Source organism: Filicampus tigris, chromosome 5 (assembly GCF_054856515.1).
Source record: "Filicampus tigris isolate MCC_2025a chromosome 5, RoL_Ftig_1.0, whole genome shotgun sequence".
NCBI classification, from domain to species: Eukaryota; Metazoa; Chordata; class Actinopteri; order Syngnathiformes; family Syngnathidae; genus Filicampus; species Filicampus tigris.
Window position 1 is genome coordinate 18677850 of NC_141221.1, and position 13327 is coordinate 18691176.

Genomic DNA, 13327 nt, shown 5'->3' on the forward strand with positions numbered 1-13327 from the left:
AGTATGTTATTGGAAGAAGAGCTTGTGTGTGTGTTTTTCGGGGGGGGGGGGGGGGGGGGGGGCGGGGTTTAGGGGTTCTTTAGAATAGTGACTGTTGCAAAAAGGACAATCAATGTTTAGTTTCCATGTTGTGGTATTTCTGCAGTCCAAGTTATTATTGCTTTCACAGTTATCACATCACAATAATCCAATTAGAAAACCACAGTGAACATAAACCAAAAAACCCTTTTATTTGGAAACCTCATTGTGCTTCAAGTGGACTGTGAAATCACAACACTCATTCATTAGAAAACAATATTTCTTATTTCTTAAGTGGGATTATGTATGTATATCACAATATTTCCATTAAAGTTAACAGACTGTGCACAATCAAGTGATGGGGACAACCATTTGGCCTGTTTTGTGGCGCTTTCTTGATTCTTTAAGATTCATCTCCCGAAACCGAATACATCACAATTACTGATGACTTGGCTCAAAACGTCCATCAAGTCAGAATACCCCTTTTCAGTTTAAATGACATTTGCACACAGTTTGATGGGAGAGTTGAAGCAGCATCGATCTTTGCAGAAAACTTAAGTGTTAACTTCAACATACAAAAGGCCTAAATACAAAAGAATGACGATACAACAATAGTCTTTTTAAATTACCTTTAATGTTTGCATCCACTGCTGCTCCGTGCCTTATTTAAATGCTAATGAGAGCTGACCTACCTGCACTACGCAGCAGTCTCCCGGCTCTTCCTCCGATTAGGCAGGACATGTGACCAATGACAGGGAGCTACTGGGTCAGTGCTGGAGGGAAGGGGCCAGGGTCGTCACGGTTGACACTGCCGTCCCAACACGCCCTTTAGCACACACCGGCCTCAGCATCCACACAGTTCAGTTGCCGGAGGCTCCAAATGGCCAGTAAAGCGCATTCAAATCGACATCATGAGCTGCAGAAAATAATTCTAAACATAAATAGGACGCACAATAAAATAAATGCTAAAATGAAGGCCAAGATAACAAAGGTGAAACAAAACCACCCCCACTGAGGGCACATTTATTTTTCCATATTTGTCCACAAGAAAGACACATACATGCAACAAGATCAACACGATTCAATAAAGACCAATTATTGATTAAAAAGCCCTTTATAGTTAAATCATAGTCTCTGTCTCTTTAAGCTCATTTCGGTGTGATCTTTGCGAACAAGAAACATGTTGACACTACCCAATTGATGACATGTCGAACCACAAAATCAGGAATTGAAAATGTCAATTTAAACATGAACCATGTTGCAAATATCTGAAAAGTGGAGAATCGGCCCAACGCCACCATCTCTCCTTCACTTGTGTAAAATGAAAATGTTCTGGGGCAAGATGCAGAGAAGTGCTAAAATGGCTAAACAATCTGGTTGACCTTCCTAAAGAGGAGCTTGTGATGACTTCATATGCATTGCCATTAAAGGAGCTCACATGCATCTCAGGCCGAACATGACCGCCTCTTTAAAGGACGACGCGGGCCTATGATTTGGTGTTACAAGACGCACACTCAAAGAGACAAAGAGATACCAACAGACAGTATAGTCACGCTAAATGTTTAAGGGATATTTGAAAGAGATGTACAATAAGCATTGAACATTTATGACTTGATTACAGTAGTAAATACTACATCTTGCAGAATGATACGTCGTAACTCCCCCACTTGGAATCAAATGGAAAAGGTCATGTTATAGTTATCGCAAAGACAATCGTTAATCAGAAAATACATCAAAAATATATGTTTTCCAATATGTATATGCCAGCTTTTGTTATAGACAAGAGTGAGGCACCCCACAAACAAAACAACTACTAACCCCAAAACCACTGTCCTTGCTACAAATCAGGTTCTACATCTCAAAAATAGGAAATTGCATAAACAAGATCTCGCTGTCGATCTGGCATACCAAATCACGTCGCATGTTTCCTTTCCACAGAAGTCTGTACACACCTGAAAGTCTAAAGGGCCGACGAAATGTTCAAGAAGTTAACATTTAGACTTCTCTACTTCATTAAACTTCACTCAATGTGGACATTTCCCTGATAGTTCTGACTTGCTAAGGCCTCCAAAAGTGAAAGGAGGTCCAAACAATGAACACTCAATTTATTTTGCCTTGTGGAGGGCGACAGAAAAATAGACAGCCGAAATAACAGCACAAGTTGAAACTGCAATAAAATGAACCATTGTATCTGCCTCACAGCGTATATTCCAAAAACATGCATGTTCGGTTAACTGAACACTTTAACTTGACTGTAGTCAGGTACCCAATTGGATGGGGAAAAACCCAACAAATATTTTTAAAGCCCCTGAAAAAGTATCTTTCATAAAACATCTTTAGGTGAACTAATGAAAAAATATTTCATGCAGCAATTGCTTACATGCAACTTCTTTGTAGGCTAAAAATCTGATATGAAGCTGATCATTTTAGCTAGAAAAGGTTTGTTTAGACAGACATTTAGACAGATACATTTTTGCATATAAAGACAAGAGCTGTCATCCAGTGTGAATGAGGCCCGAGGAGAACACCGAGAGTGACAGAAGGCTATCCAAGGAAACTAGAAGGAAAAAAAAAAAAAAAAAAAAAAAATTTTTCTTCATGCCTTTGAAAGATGTGTTCAACTCAAAAGCTATCGGGTGTAGAAATGGAGGGGTATAATTTAAAATGAGTAGGGTTCTCCCTTAGACGTGAAATAATAATCCCTGAACGTTTGATGATTAGTTGAGATCTGCTACGTAAAGAGCGCAAAAGCAATAAACCTCTATGAAAGTGATGGACATCCTTACCATGGTCACATAACTATTAGTAAAACTATACGTTTGAACTGCAGCAAAGGGGCGGATAAGTTTTCCCAATGGTGCATCACCCCCGAGAGAAAATGCTGTTTTTGCGTAAGAGAGGAAAAAAACTTCAAAACCATCAGAACGCACTGTCGGCTTGCTGCCCTTCAAGGCGACCTCCAGCCACGCTAATGCCACGTTAGTAAACGCAATAGTCACTGACACTCTGCTCGCTCACATATCATGCACATTTCGCCTGGCTGGCTGTGGTTGAAAAGCTGCCAACAGCCTATATTGATTTTGGAGGGACCAGAAGCAGCTGCAGGTCTGCCGCTCCAGCAGCAGTTAACACATTGGTCATTTGCATATATCACACAATACAAAGCAACATTACATCACAAAAAAATAGGTTTTCAGGGGCCTTTTAAAAAAAAAATTCTAATTCCACTTATCTGTCTTCTGTTCATTAATTGAAGAGTGAAAATATCAGCAGCCAATTTGGACCCATTTGTTTGCTTGCATTTGACTGAAGGTGAACTAAAAAGTCGACTTCATCAGTAGAAATGACCCTAAGGGGAGAATGACAACGCTCATGCTGTTTAGGCCCCCCCCCACTAATGATAGATATATTGACTATATTTATTCAAGTCAACTACACACGTTCCACATGAAGGTACGGACAGTAGCATACACTAACACTACCTATTATATTAGACGTCCATTAACATGTCATACATAATTAAACAGTCCCTGACAAACTGACATAATTGTCAGATTTTATGTATTATGTTGACATCTGCTTTTGTATAGCTATGTTCATGGGTAACTGAATGTTTTAAGGTATAAAAATAAACCAACCATACAATCAAACTGAGTTTGAATTGTAGGGTTTATCAACTTTGCAAATCATTTTTTCCCAAAGCACTGTAAGATGGCTCTGAAAAAAAATGCTTATGTCATTTAAGACTGTAAAAAACAAACACAGAAGCGGAGCCGCTGCCTGAAATTGCTGTGGAAGACTGTGATTTGCTCCGAAATGAGCCCCACAACAACTTTACATCAACATCCCACCTCATTAAATTTAATCAGATGCTTTTGTGAAAAGTCAGCACTGACCTCGCTTTCATCTTCGAGAAAAAAAAAAAAACAAGAAGATCCCCAGCAAGGATCTTCAAAAAGTCTTTAGCTCTTAGGCATAACATCTTCGAGGGAAAGCGGAAAACTTGCAGAGAAGAAAACCGAAATAATTGTGATGCCTCTGCTGCTGCGAAAAAAAGCATCATTTGCACATTTCCTGGAAGGATGTCTGCTGCTCATGAAAAGAACATGAATCAAGAAAAGAACCGGTCTAAATGCTCCCCACAGAAGGAAAGCAGTGCCCGGCGCAACGTGTTCGAGCAAAAAACCTCACGGGAGAGTTGAGAATCACAAGACGGATCTCCTCGGGAAAACGCCGACACCTTTTAGGACCTCAGTGCATGCAGTCACACGCTCCCCCCTCTTGCGTGGCAGCATGATGGATAGACCCAAGGCCACATTTTCCTCCAATTGAGAGCATACTAGCATGGGGCTTCGTGTTCACAGAGGTCAGCGTTACCAGAGTGTCAACAAAACAAATGAGGTCAACCTTGGAATGTAGCATTGGCGCGCTCCAACATCTCGTAGCAAGGATCCAAATGTCTGCGAGGGTATTTCACTGCCCCTTTCATCGGCAACTCACAAAGTTGACAACGTAACATATGCCTAGTAGAAAATACTTAATAGCTCTCCGATCACTGGAATCTATTCAAATACGACAAAACGCACTTTCTTTAGCCCTTGCTTCAGTGATGGGGCACACTTCTAAAATCACACAAAAGTCTCACCATGTCTTACAATATTTGATTTTCTTAAGTAAACAAAGGAGAAGCAAATCCTTCATAAAAATCATATGTATGGATATATTTCTTTATACTGCGTCTTATCAAGTGAGATAAGCTTCATTGGCACCACATCTTATTCTTGCAGCAATTGCCTCAACATTCATTACGCAGCCTTGATGGGGCCACGCAATGCGGCCTCGTCTCGCCTTCTTGTCGCGCTACAAGTGCAGATGCTTCACTTTGACTCGAAGAAAAAGAGGTCAGTGACACATTTGCTGGCAGCAGCACAGACACGGAGCATGTGCCTCAAGTCTCTGAGGACGCATACATGCTCCGGGCGTACTGCAAAAGATAAGCAAAATAAAAACAAAAAGATCACAACAATCGTTTTGTTTCTGTCGCTCTTGCCTTGCCACCACACGTCTTCGGGGTCTCAATCGGGGGGAGTAAAGAGTAGCGCGCTGCACGATGAGCGCTCGTCCGGCATTACCGTTTCCTAGGAGACGACAACACATTATGGGGGGTGTTGGCGCCTGCCAGCTCGGGAGGGAGGCCTCTCAGTCCTTCAGGTTGTCCTCGCCCACTCCCTGGGCCGACAGCTCCGTCAGGACGTTGTCCAAGTAGTTTGGGTCAGGGTAGCCGTGGCCCGTCAGGTTGGAGCCAAATTCGGTCTTGTGGTGGATCTCGTTCCACACCACCGTGTCAGACTCGCCCGTGGTACTGGAAGTGCCGATGGTGAAGATGAGGCGCCGGTCCCAGGCTGTGATCAGCAGCTTGAGAACCTGCGGGGTACAGAGGGCGTGGTGTCAGCGGTTCATAATCTTTGTTTTTAATTACCACACAAATGTGGAATGATACATTTGGGCTGTAAAACATCGGCTATCCGCGATGTCAGATTTCAAGTCTGTGTTGTTATGGTGGACGGAGGACTTGTTCTGACCAAAACACAATTCTCCAGCATGTTTGAAATCCACACACGGATACGTTTTGTGGCTTGGCTCACCTTCCTGCCCTTCTCGTTGTCAGGCAGGTAACACTGTCGAGGGAAACCCCTTGCGGTGAACTTCTTCCCAGGGTTGGGGTGCTCATTGGTCTGAAAGATACATGTAGTTTTTTTTCCCATTTGCAATGGAATTGTTTGCTCACAACGATAGATGCAATAGAGCAATGTTTAACATTGCCGCTCTCTGCAACAATGTGCTCATATGCATAAGCACAGTTCATCTCAGCAGTTTCCTTTCTGCAAATTTGTCACAAGCTACATACAGCACATTGAAATTGCAATTGAGGAACAGCAATTTCTTGCAGCAAGTCAGGAGTTGTAAACTTGACGTTTTGTTTTGTATGTTTATTGAAGAATCAAACAGTGAAGGGAACAATTGTTTGTGACGAATCTGCAGACAGGAAACAAAAAATTGACTGGACTGACATTGCCCCGCGGCTGGAATCGGGAGCCATTTGATCGGGAAGAAAAAATGAACGACTGACGATGACGGACGAGTGGCCCGGCCGCTGGCGAATGACGGACTGGCAAAATCTACTGATGCGGAGTAGTATTTAGTAGCGTGTGCGTGTACATTACATCATCGCTTCTACTTCCAAATTTCAACAATTTCTGCCATCTTTGCTCTCTTTTGTGACACTCTTTGTAGTAGATTTAACGTAACAAACACTTTGTTCAATCACAAGCTGCTTGTAACGGTCACATTTGCAAGGGTCTGCAATGTTTTAGACATTGATCTCATTCAAAACAGACCCAATGCTGCAATCTGATGTCCATAGTTAATGTGATTAAATGTTAAATGCAGTCGGCCCAGACTTTTCTCCGACTGTTCCTATAAAGAAACATGGTTGATGCCAATTGACGTCGGCGGCGCTCCCCTTTAGCATTCCCATTGACTGCATTTCACGTCATCGGCACTCAAACAGTTTAAAAAAACCCAAAACAAAACAAAACTGAACTCAAAGATCCCAACATGCATCTGTAAATAGCAAATAATTTGTAAGCACAATGCAAAAACTGGGGAAGTGGACTGAAGGTTGGAGAGGAAAAAGATGAAGGTGCACTGGCTTCACTATGAGAACTGGAGGTGTCCATCTTGCATGTGGCTGCTGTGCTAACATGACAGCTGAGCAGTGCTGTCGCCTTTGGCAGACCGAGCCTGCTCTCAAAAGGTCATTTCAACATTTTATAGCACCACTGGAGAGTTAGGACCAAATAGGCAGCCTCCGATTCTCCTAATTGTTCCGAAAACAGGCTGCAAAAACTACAAAACTACAAAATGAGTAAATAGATTTGTCAAAAGATTGGCGATTCTATTTATGACAAACTTTGACGATCCTTTCGATTTTTTGTTCTAAGTGACTTACACGGCTCACCTTGGTACAAGAATCATCAAACTTAAGCGGATGAAACAGCCGCAGTAAGGTTGGCGATTTAGGGAAGAAAGGAGGTGGACCAGAGCATAAAAAGCAAGAGGTATCAGTAAAGTCAGATGATTCCGACCTGGACACCGGCAGGAATGTCGTAGACGATGCGAATGGTCTTAGAGTCTGGGTAGCCGGGCAGGCAGTGGGGGATGACGTGGTATTCCATCTTCCCAGGAGGCTGAGTGCCTGTTTTCTCCCCATAGATGGTCTTGCATGTTGGGCACTGAAGACTGCCATCCTGCTTGGGAGAAATGAGTGAAATTATGCGTGAAAATAGGAGCTCTTTATAGCCACCATTCAATATACTGTATTATAAGTATTAGCCAGGCATTGCAGATTATACAGCATTCATGACGGAGCAAGAGGAAGCCTTTGATCAGACTCTATTGTTGTGTATAAAGAGGGACCTGTGGATGTTGACATGCAGCATGTAGCAAATGAAATTTAGCCCATCATTTTACTACTCCAGCATCAGGCCTTCAACTCAAGGGAAAAAAAAAACACATCTTGAGAGCTTTTATGCTTTAAAAGTGCCCCCAATGTAATCCCTTTGTATTGTGTGACTCATTTGTGTTCTGCACAAAGCACATTAGTAGCTTTGTTCAAATCTTTGTATTTGAGTATTTATTGCCTAATCTTTGCACAACAACAAATATAGGAGAAAAATGACACATCCATGTGTCAAGTCCAAACATTTGTGTGTTTTAATTTTATTTAGTGGCGCTCATTGCACAAACGAATGCGCTTGCATTTTCTGTTTCTGCATGAGCAAAAAGCGGTACTGTTAATATTTCATGCAACTGCACCAAAATGAGCTGAATTCATAATGATTTCCTGCAAGTCCCACTCCTGGGCTTTCGAGATGGATACGAGTGATCTGATAAGGCTCTCTGAGATCCCAATCTGTGTAGAACAATTGCGGAGTTGGATCGTCTGCCAGTACCGCGCAGCCCAGTCAAGCCGAAAGACGGAGCGAGTTTGTAATTCGAGGCTAGAGAGTGACATCATAACAACGGCTGGCTCAAAAGCTTTTACCCACCTTATTGCCATTGTTGTACATGGCCACCAGGCACAGCAGATGGTACATATGGCCGCACTTGCCAAGCTTGCCCACCAACTCTGGCTTGATGCCTTTGTGCTGCAGGACGCCTTCATAGCCCGATGCCATGCTCAGCCTCTCCATGCAGATGGTACAGTCCTGCGCAAGCCAAATAACACTTCAGCCGCCAGTCTCCAGAACTGTGGAATTTGTTTCCTATCTTCACACCTGTGTCGTGTGTCTGTGAGTGTATGCGTGTGTTTTACCTCATCTGGTGCCACTTTAATTTTGTCGGTGTATCTCCTGACAACGTCCTCTGGGGTTTTCCCTGCAAAACAGAAATAATATACAGTAAAATATTCTGTGTAAGTTGCAATCACTGGTAAACATCTGTGGTGACAAAATAAATACAGAAGAAAAAAAAAACAAACAAGTAAAACAGATCATCTAAATGTTCTCTAAGCTGAAGTCTCGTGAAATTTGGTGATGTCTTGCAAGATATGTGGAGGTCTCATGTGATGTAACGTAAACTATATTTGTACCTTAAAATATTAGGTTACACTCACTCCCTATTGTATGACCTCGGGGGTCGGGGTCACATTTAGAGGTTCCACAGTACATGTTGAAGAAGTTACAATTCAACTACTGCATATATAGTTCTCTTATGTGTGCAACCAGTGTAGCATGGCTAAGAGCACACCCACGCAGCAGAACACTGATGCCTTTACAGGACATTTCCCCCCCCCCCCACTGAATGCCTTTGTTTGATTCAGCTAGGCGGAAAGCGATGAACACTGTACCACTATGTTGCCTCCTTTCAATGCATTGCACAACACCCATTGTCTGATGTTTTGTTTTAACACAGGTACAGTTATGGTGACAATTAAGGCGTCTCAACTTGTATCCGATTAAATTGGATCAACCACTGTACGCGGCCTTTGTAAAATAAATACATAAAACACACATACAGATGTGATGTTTTGTTCCTTGGTGCATGAATAAACCCCCTGCACATGCTTGATAATATACAGTCTGAGACTTTTGGCTCAATTCTCTTAGAGGCACGGGTTAAAAACAAAACCTCACCAGGTAGATGTATTAAAGGTGAAAGAGTACAAGTGGTGCAGCACAATTAAGAGCTGTAAAGGGCTGACTAAGAGGACAACTGCAGAGTAGGCTAGGGTTGGAAGCCTCACTGATCAATTAGGACAAAGACTCCCTTGGGAGGTCTAAGGTTTCCATGGCTTCCATCGACCCGTTTTCATTCCGGCTGTGGCCTGTAAACTGCTCACAGCCCAGCTGATGAGTCCAAAAGTTAGCTGGCTGCTGCCTTGCTTTTCCTAGCAAGTCCATCCATCCATTTTCCTGGACTAGTTGCTCACAATCTCAGAGCACATATAGGCAAATTATCTCTCACACTCCCCCCCTATGCGCAATTTAAATTCTTACAGTACCCAACCAAGCCTGTTTTTGGAAAGCGTGAGTAAGACAGAGTATCCGGAGAAGAGCCAAGATTCAAACCCAAAACCTTAGGACTGTGAAGCACACATGCAAACCACTGGCCTACACCGCTGCCAACCTGCATGTCATGTCAAAAATCGATTTCAATAGCCTTGAGGGAGACTAAAGGGTCACTGCAACATTCTTAGGAACATTAATGGGAGGGGAGTCAAAGTCTGGTTTATAAAAAATTAGGGCCTCACAGGTGTTAATGCTCCGTTGTGCACAAACTGCAGGAAGTGCACAGGTAGTTTTCGTAATAAACGGGACATTTGATTTGACACCTATTTCGTCCTTCTACCATGCTTGCATCCATCTTACCTTTCCTCAGGTGCTTTTTCTTGGTTTTGCGTCGCATCCCGTTGACTCCCGGCACAGGCTTCATATCGCTCTTAGTGATGTGCGGTGGGTGCAGAATGGGCTTGGGCGCTCGGGTCAGGCAAACAGGGAGACCTACAGCGCACATCAGGATACCGGTCATACCTGATGCGTATGTAACACAACACACAAACACAAATACACACAGAAAAAAAAAAAAAAAAAATCGGGATCGTGAGTGGTATCATGATACGTTCACCACAAAGGAAACATTTGATCTGATCCAACCTGCTAGCGCTGGATGCACTGGACCAGACCCAGTCAAGTTTTTGACTGGGAGGGCAGGAACCCTATAAGAGAAAGAAAATCAAAATAAATGAGAAGGTCCTGTATTCATTATGTTGTGATACAATGTCTGACACATGGACGGGTCTAATCCATGCTGACACAGTTTTGATTTGACATATTTAAGCCTATTCTGCACAGCATTGAAACAAAAATACTCCAACACATGATAATGCTAACCATAAAGATTGTTAGAAATGCTCAACTCAAGGTTAGTAAAACCACTGAAAGAAACAACGATCAAGTTTGATGTGTACAATCATATTCATATGAGGTCTCAATAAAGAGTAGATACTCTTGCAGAAACACTCATCAGCATGTTAACCCTAACACAGCAAACAACCATAACTCAATTATGTGACTGCAGGCGATCCTATTGTATCTTTATTAATGGACAAGAGCTCCATAAATGACATCCCATAAGTCACATGCAGCATTCATGTGTAAACGCGGTGCTGCTCACTTCACCCACTCAACGTCAGCTAATAAAGCTTTAAATCATTCGGCTCTTTGACCAGGCGTTGCCTGAGGTCTTTGGCCTTGCAGCTCGGAAGCGTTTCACAAATCGGTATCAACTGACTTCTTTGATGCAAGTGCGTCTCTTTCGGTGCCAGCAGAAAAAAAAAACGGGCTGCCCGTTCACACACTTTAGCATAGCAAAGTCCAGCTTACTCCTGCTGTGAAAGTACTTTTTTCTCCTCACAAAGTTTGATCACGACTAAAAGACATTTAACCCATCTACAGTGCTAGATTACCAGGACTTTAAAATAATAGAATGAAAATCACATCTTCTTACATTTAGAAAACAAGTCAAATATTCTTGCTGAAAGAATCTGACGCAAAGTCTTGGCCAAACTCGGATCAAAACTCCACTAGGAGTTGGTATACAATTTAGGTTGTAGAGAAAAGCATTCAAACACAATTTATCAATAGGGTAAAAGGGTCTTACTGTTCCCAGTGCAAGACACATCCAACCTTTGTACTGCCATACAGTGCAGAGAGCTTGCAACTTTAATTAGGGATGCTTTTCATCTTCATTGCAATCCACTTGAAGCAAAGATCACACAATGAGCTCCAGAGGGTATTACATCATAAATATGCAATGTGATAAAACAGCCGCATGCTTAGTGACTTTAAAAAAAAAAACTGCGAGTGTGACTGCAACAAGCAAGCAAACACTTATCTATGCTGTTTATTCATACAAAGTCAGGACACAGTGCCTCTTGCAAGCAGTGTACCGCAGCTCATCATTTTCTAAAACTGCGCACTGGCAGTCTTTTTAGTTTAGATGCGCACCTCTGCAGGAAGTCAGTTTGTCGATCCTGGCGGAGCCTTGAGCACGCCGAGGTTTAACACATGTCCCCGAATAAGTCTACAGATGCTGAAGGAACCCAATTGATTGAATTTGCTTCAATCAAATGGGGCAGGAATCATTTTCAACTTTTAATTCACCATTACATAATATAATCTGCACAAAAGGCATTCCATAACGCCAAGGTGGTGGACAGGTCGTTCTAGTAAATAAGAACAGCCCTTTCCTCTATCTGGTTGAGCGCACCTCTTTGAGCCCATTCAGTCAAAGAGGATGAACCCAACCACCTTGACATCTCTTGCACTCTGCCAAATCAAATCACTCTCTTGACCAGTGTTCAACCCCTCATTCCCAACTGGATGCATTTTGTAGCCTTATATTAGTATCTTAAGTGCAAGAAACATAAAAACTAAAATAAAATGATATTGATCTTGATTTCCCTTCAAACTAATCCTTGTGAGTCTAACACAGTTTCCATTTCTCTACCATCGTGTCATACAGTCTTGAAATGATTTTTTTCTAGGATCCTCGGGGGTCCAACGTCGTGGCCGTTATGATGGTGTGCGCGTCTTCAAAACGGGTGCCCTTGATTACCCCCTTGGAAAGAAATATATCACATGCAGCCAGGTCGGGTGAGAAGACAGGTTGCTCAAGCATAGCGATGTTACTCTTGTGGCATTGTGAGTAGGCATGTTGTCAAGGTGAAGCGAAGCAAGTGGCGCAGGATATCTTTGTAGACATGCTGGTTGATTATCTAGCCCACATTGAAGGTGGAGGGGGGGGGAAAAAAAACTTTTGGAGTTTGGTTTAGAAATATTTTTTGGGGACCAATCCTGGAACTTCTGACACCGCTCATAAAAGTATACAGTGCAGTAGATGAAAGGAAAGTCTCTCTGGCAACGCAGTATATGCTCTAATTTCTGACCCTGTCCAATTAGCTGATAAACTGAGGCCTGCACTTCCATAATGTCCATAAAGGTTCATTAATTACTTCCTTGTCAGCTCAGGGCCAGAGGGCAGCTACACTTCTGTCTGTAAAGACTAGGAAAATTTATCCACTAGAGGGAAACTCCATCCATCCTTGAAGATGGTGGAGTGAGGTCTCCCAAATAATTCAAACAGACCACTACATCAAGAGTAATGTGAAGCAACTAGGGGTGGGCAATATATATCGTCATCGACTCCGTTCCACCACAAACTATACGGATTACCAGAAAAACTTTGCGACTCCACAAACACGTTAAAGAAAAGCTAAGTACAGCTAGGCAACACATTGAGAAACCCCTTGCTGAGTTGCGCAAACACAAACGGAACCATTGACAAAGCAAATAAATGTTGGCAACACATCACAAACGCCACCATCACCGTAATATTATGCGAACAAGTAAAACTTGACAGGATGTCATTTAACATTGAGGCTCTACACTTGTAGTCAGCATCATAACTACGTTTGCGGCTATATCACCTGTAGGACAGTTTGGGTCTTCTTGTCAAAAGATGGCGGCTGAATTTGTTGTCCCTACATATGTACATGCAGTAACAGCGCTTAGACGCTGTATCTCTCCTTACAGTCTGTGTTAAGGACCGTCCACAAATGACATATCTGTATTCCAAAGTGACACATGGTACAAATATACCAAATAAAATATTTTGTTATTTTGCTGGCTTTTGTAGTTGTCAGTGGAAGGCCACTACTTACTAAAATCTGTCATTATGGAATGCT

At 42.5% G+C, this 13327-nt stretch overlaps 1 protein-coding gene across 3 annotated transcripts in view; it reads right to left on the minus strand.

Annotated features, from left to right (window-relative positions):
* Positions 1-1010: 1010 nt before the first annotated feature.
* The window catches only part of dtx1 (deltex 1, E3 ubiquitin ligase), a 36503-nt gene continuing 24186 nt past the window's right edge, over positions 1011-13327 (minus strand). For 2 of the 3 annotated variants that reach the window (XM_086031048.1, XM_086031046.1), the window contains 7 exons: positions 10236-10297; positions 9951-10112; positions 8396-8457; positions 8130-8288; positions 7167-7328; positions 5664-5753; positions 1011-5442 (listed from right to left, as the gene is read on the minus strand). In XM_086031048.1, coding sequence (XP_085887174.1) covers positions 5218-5442; positions 5664-5753; positions 7167-7328; positions 8130-8288; positions 8396-8457; positions 9951-10112; positions 10236-10297 — 922 coding nt within the window. In that variant the 3' untranslated portion in view covers positions 1011-5217. The remainder of the gene's footprint in view (positions 5443-5663; positions 5754-7166; positions 7329-8129; positions 8289-8395; positions 8458-9950; positions 10113-10235; positions 10298-13327) is intronic. The other variant, XM_086031047.1, reaches the window with a different exon arrangement.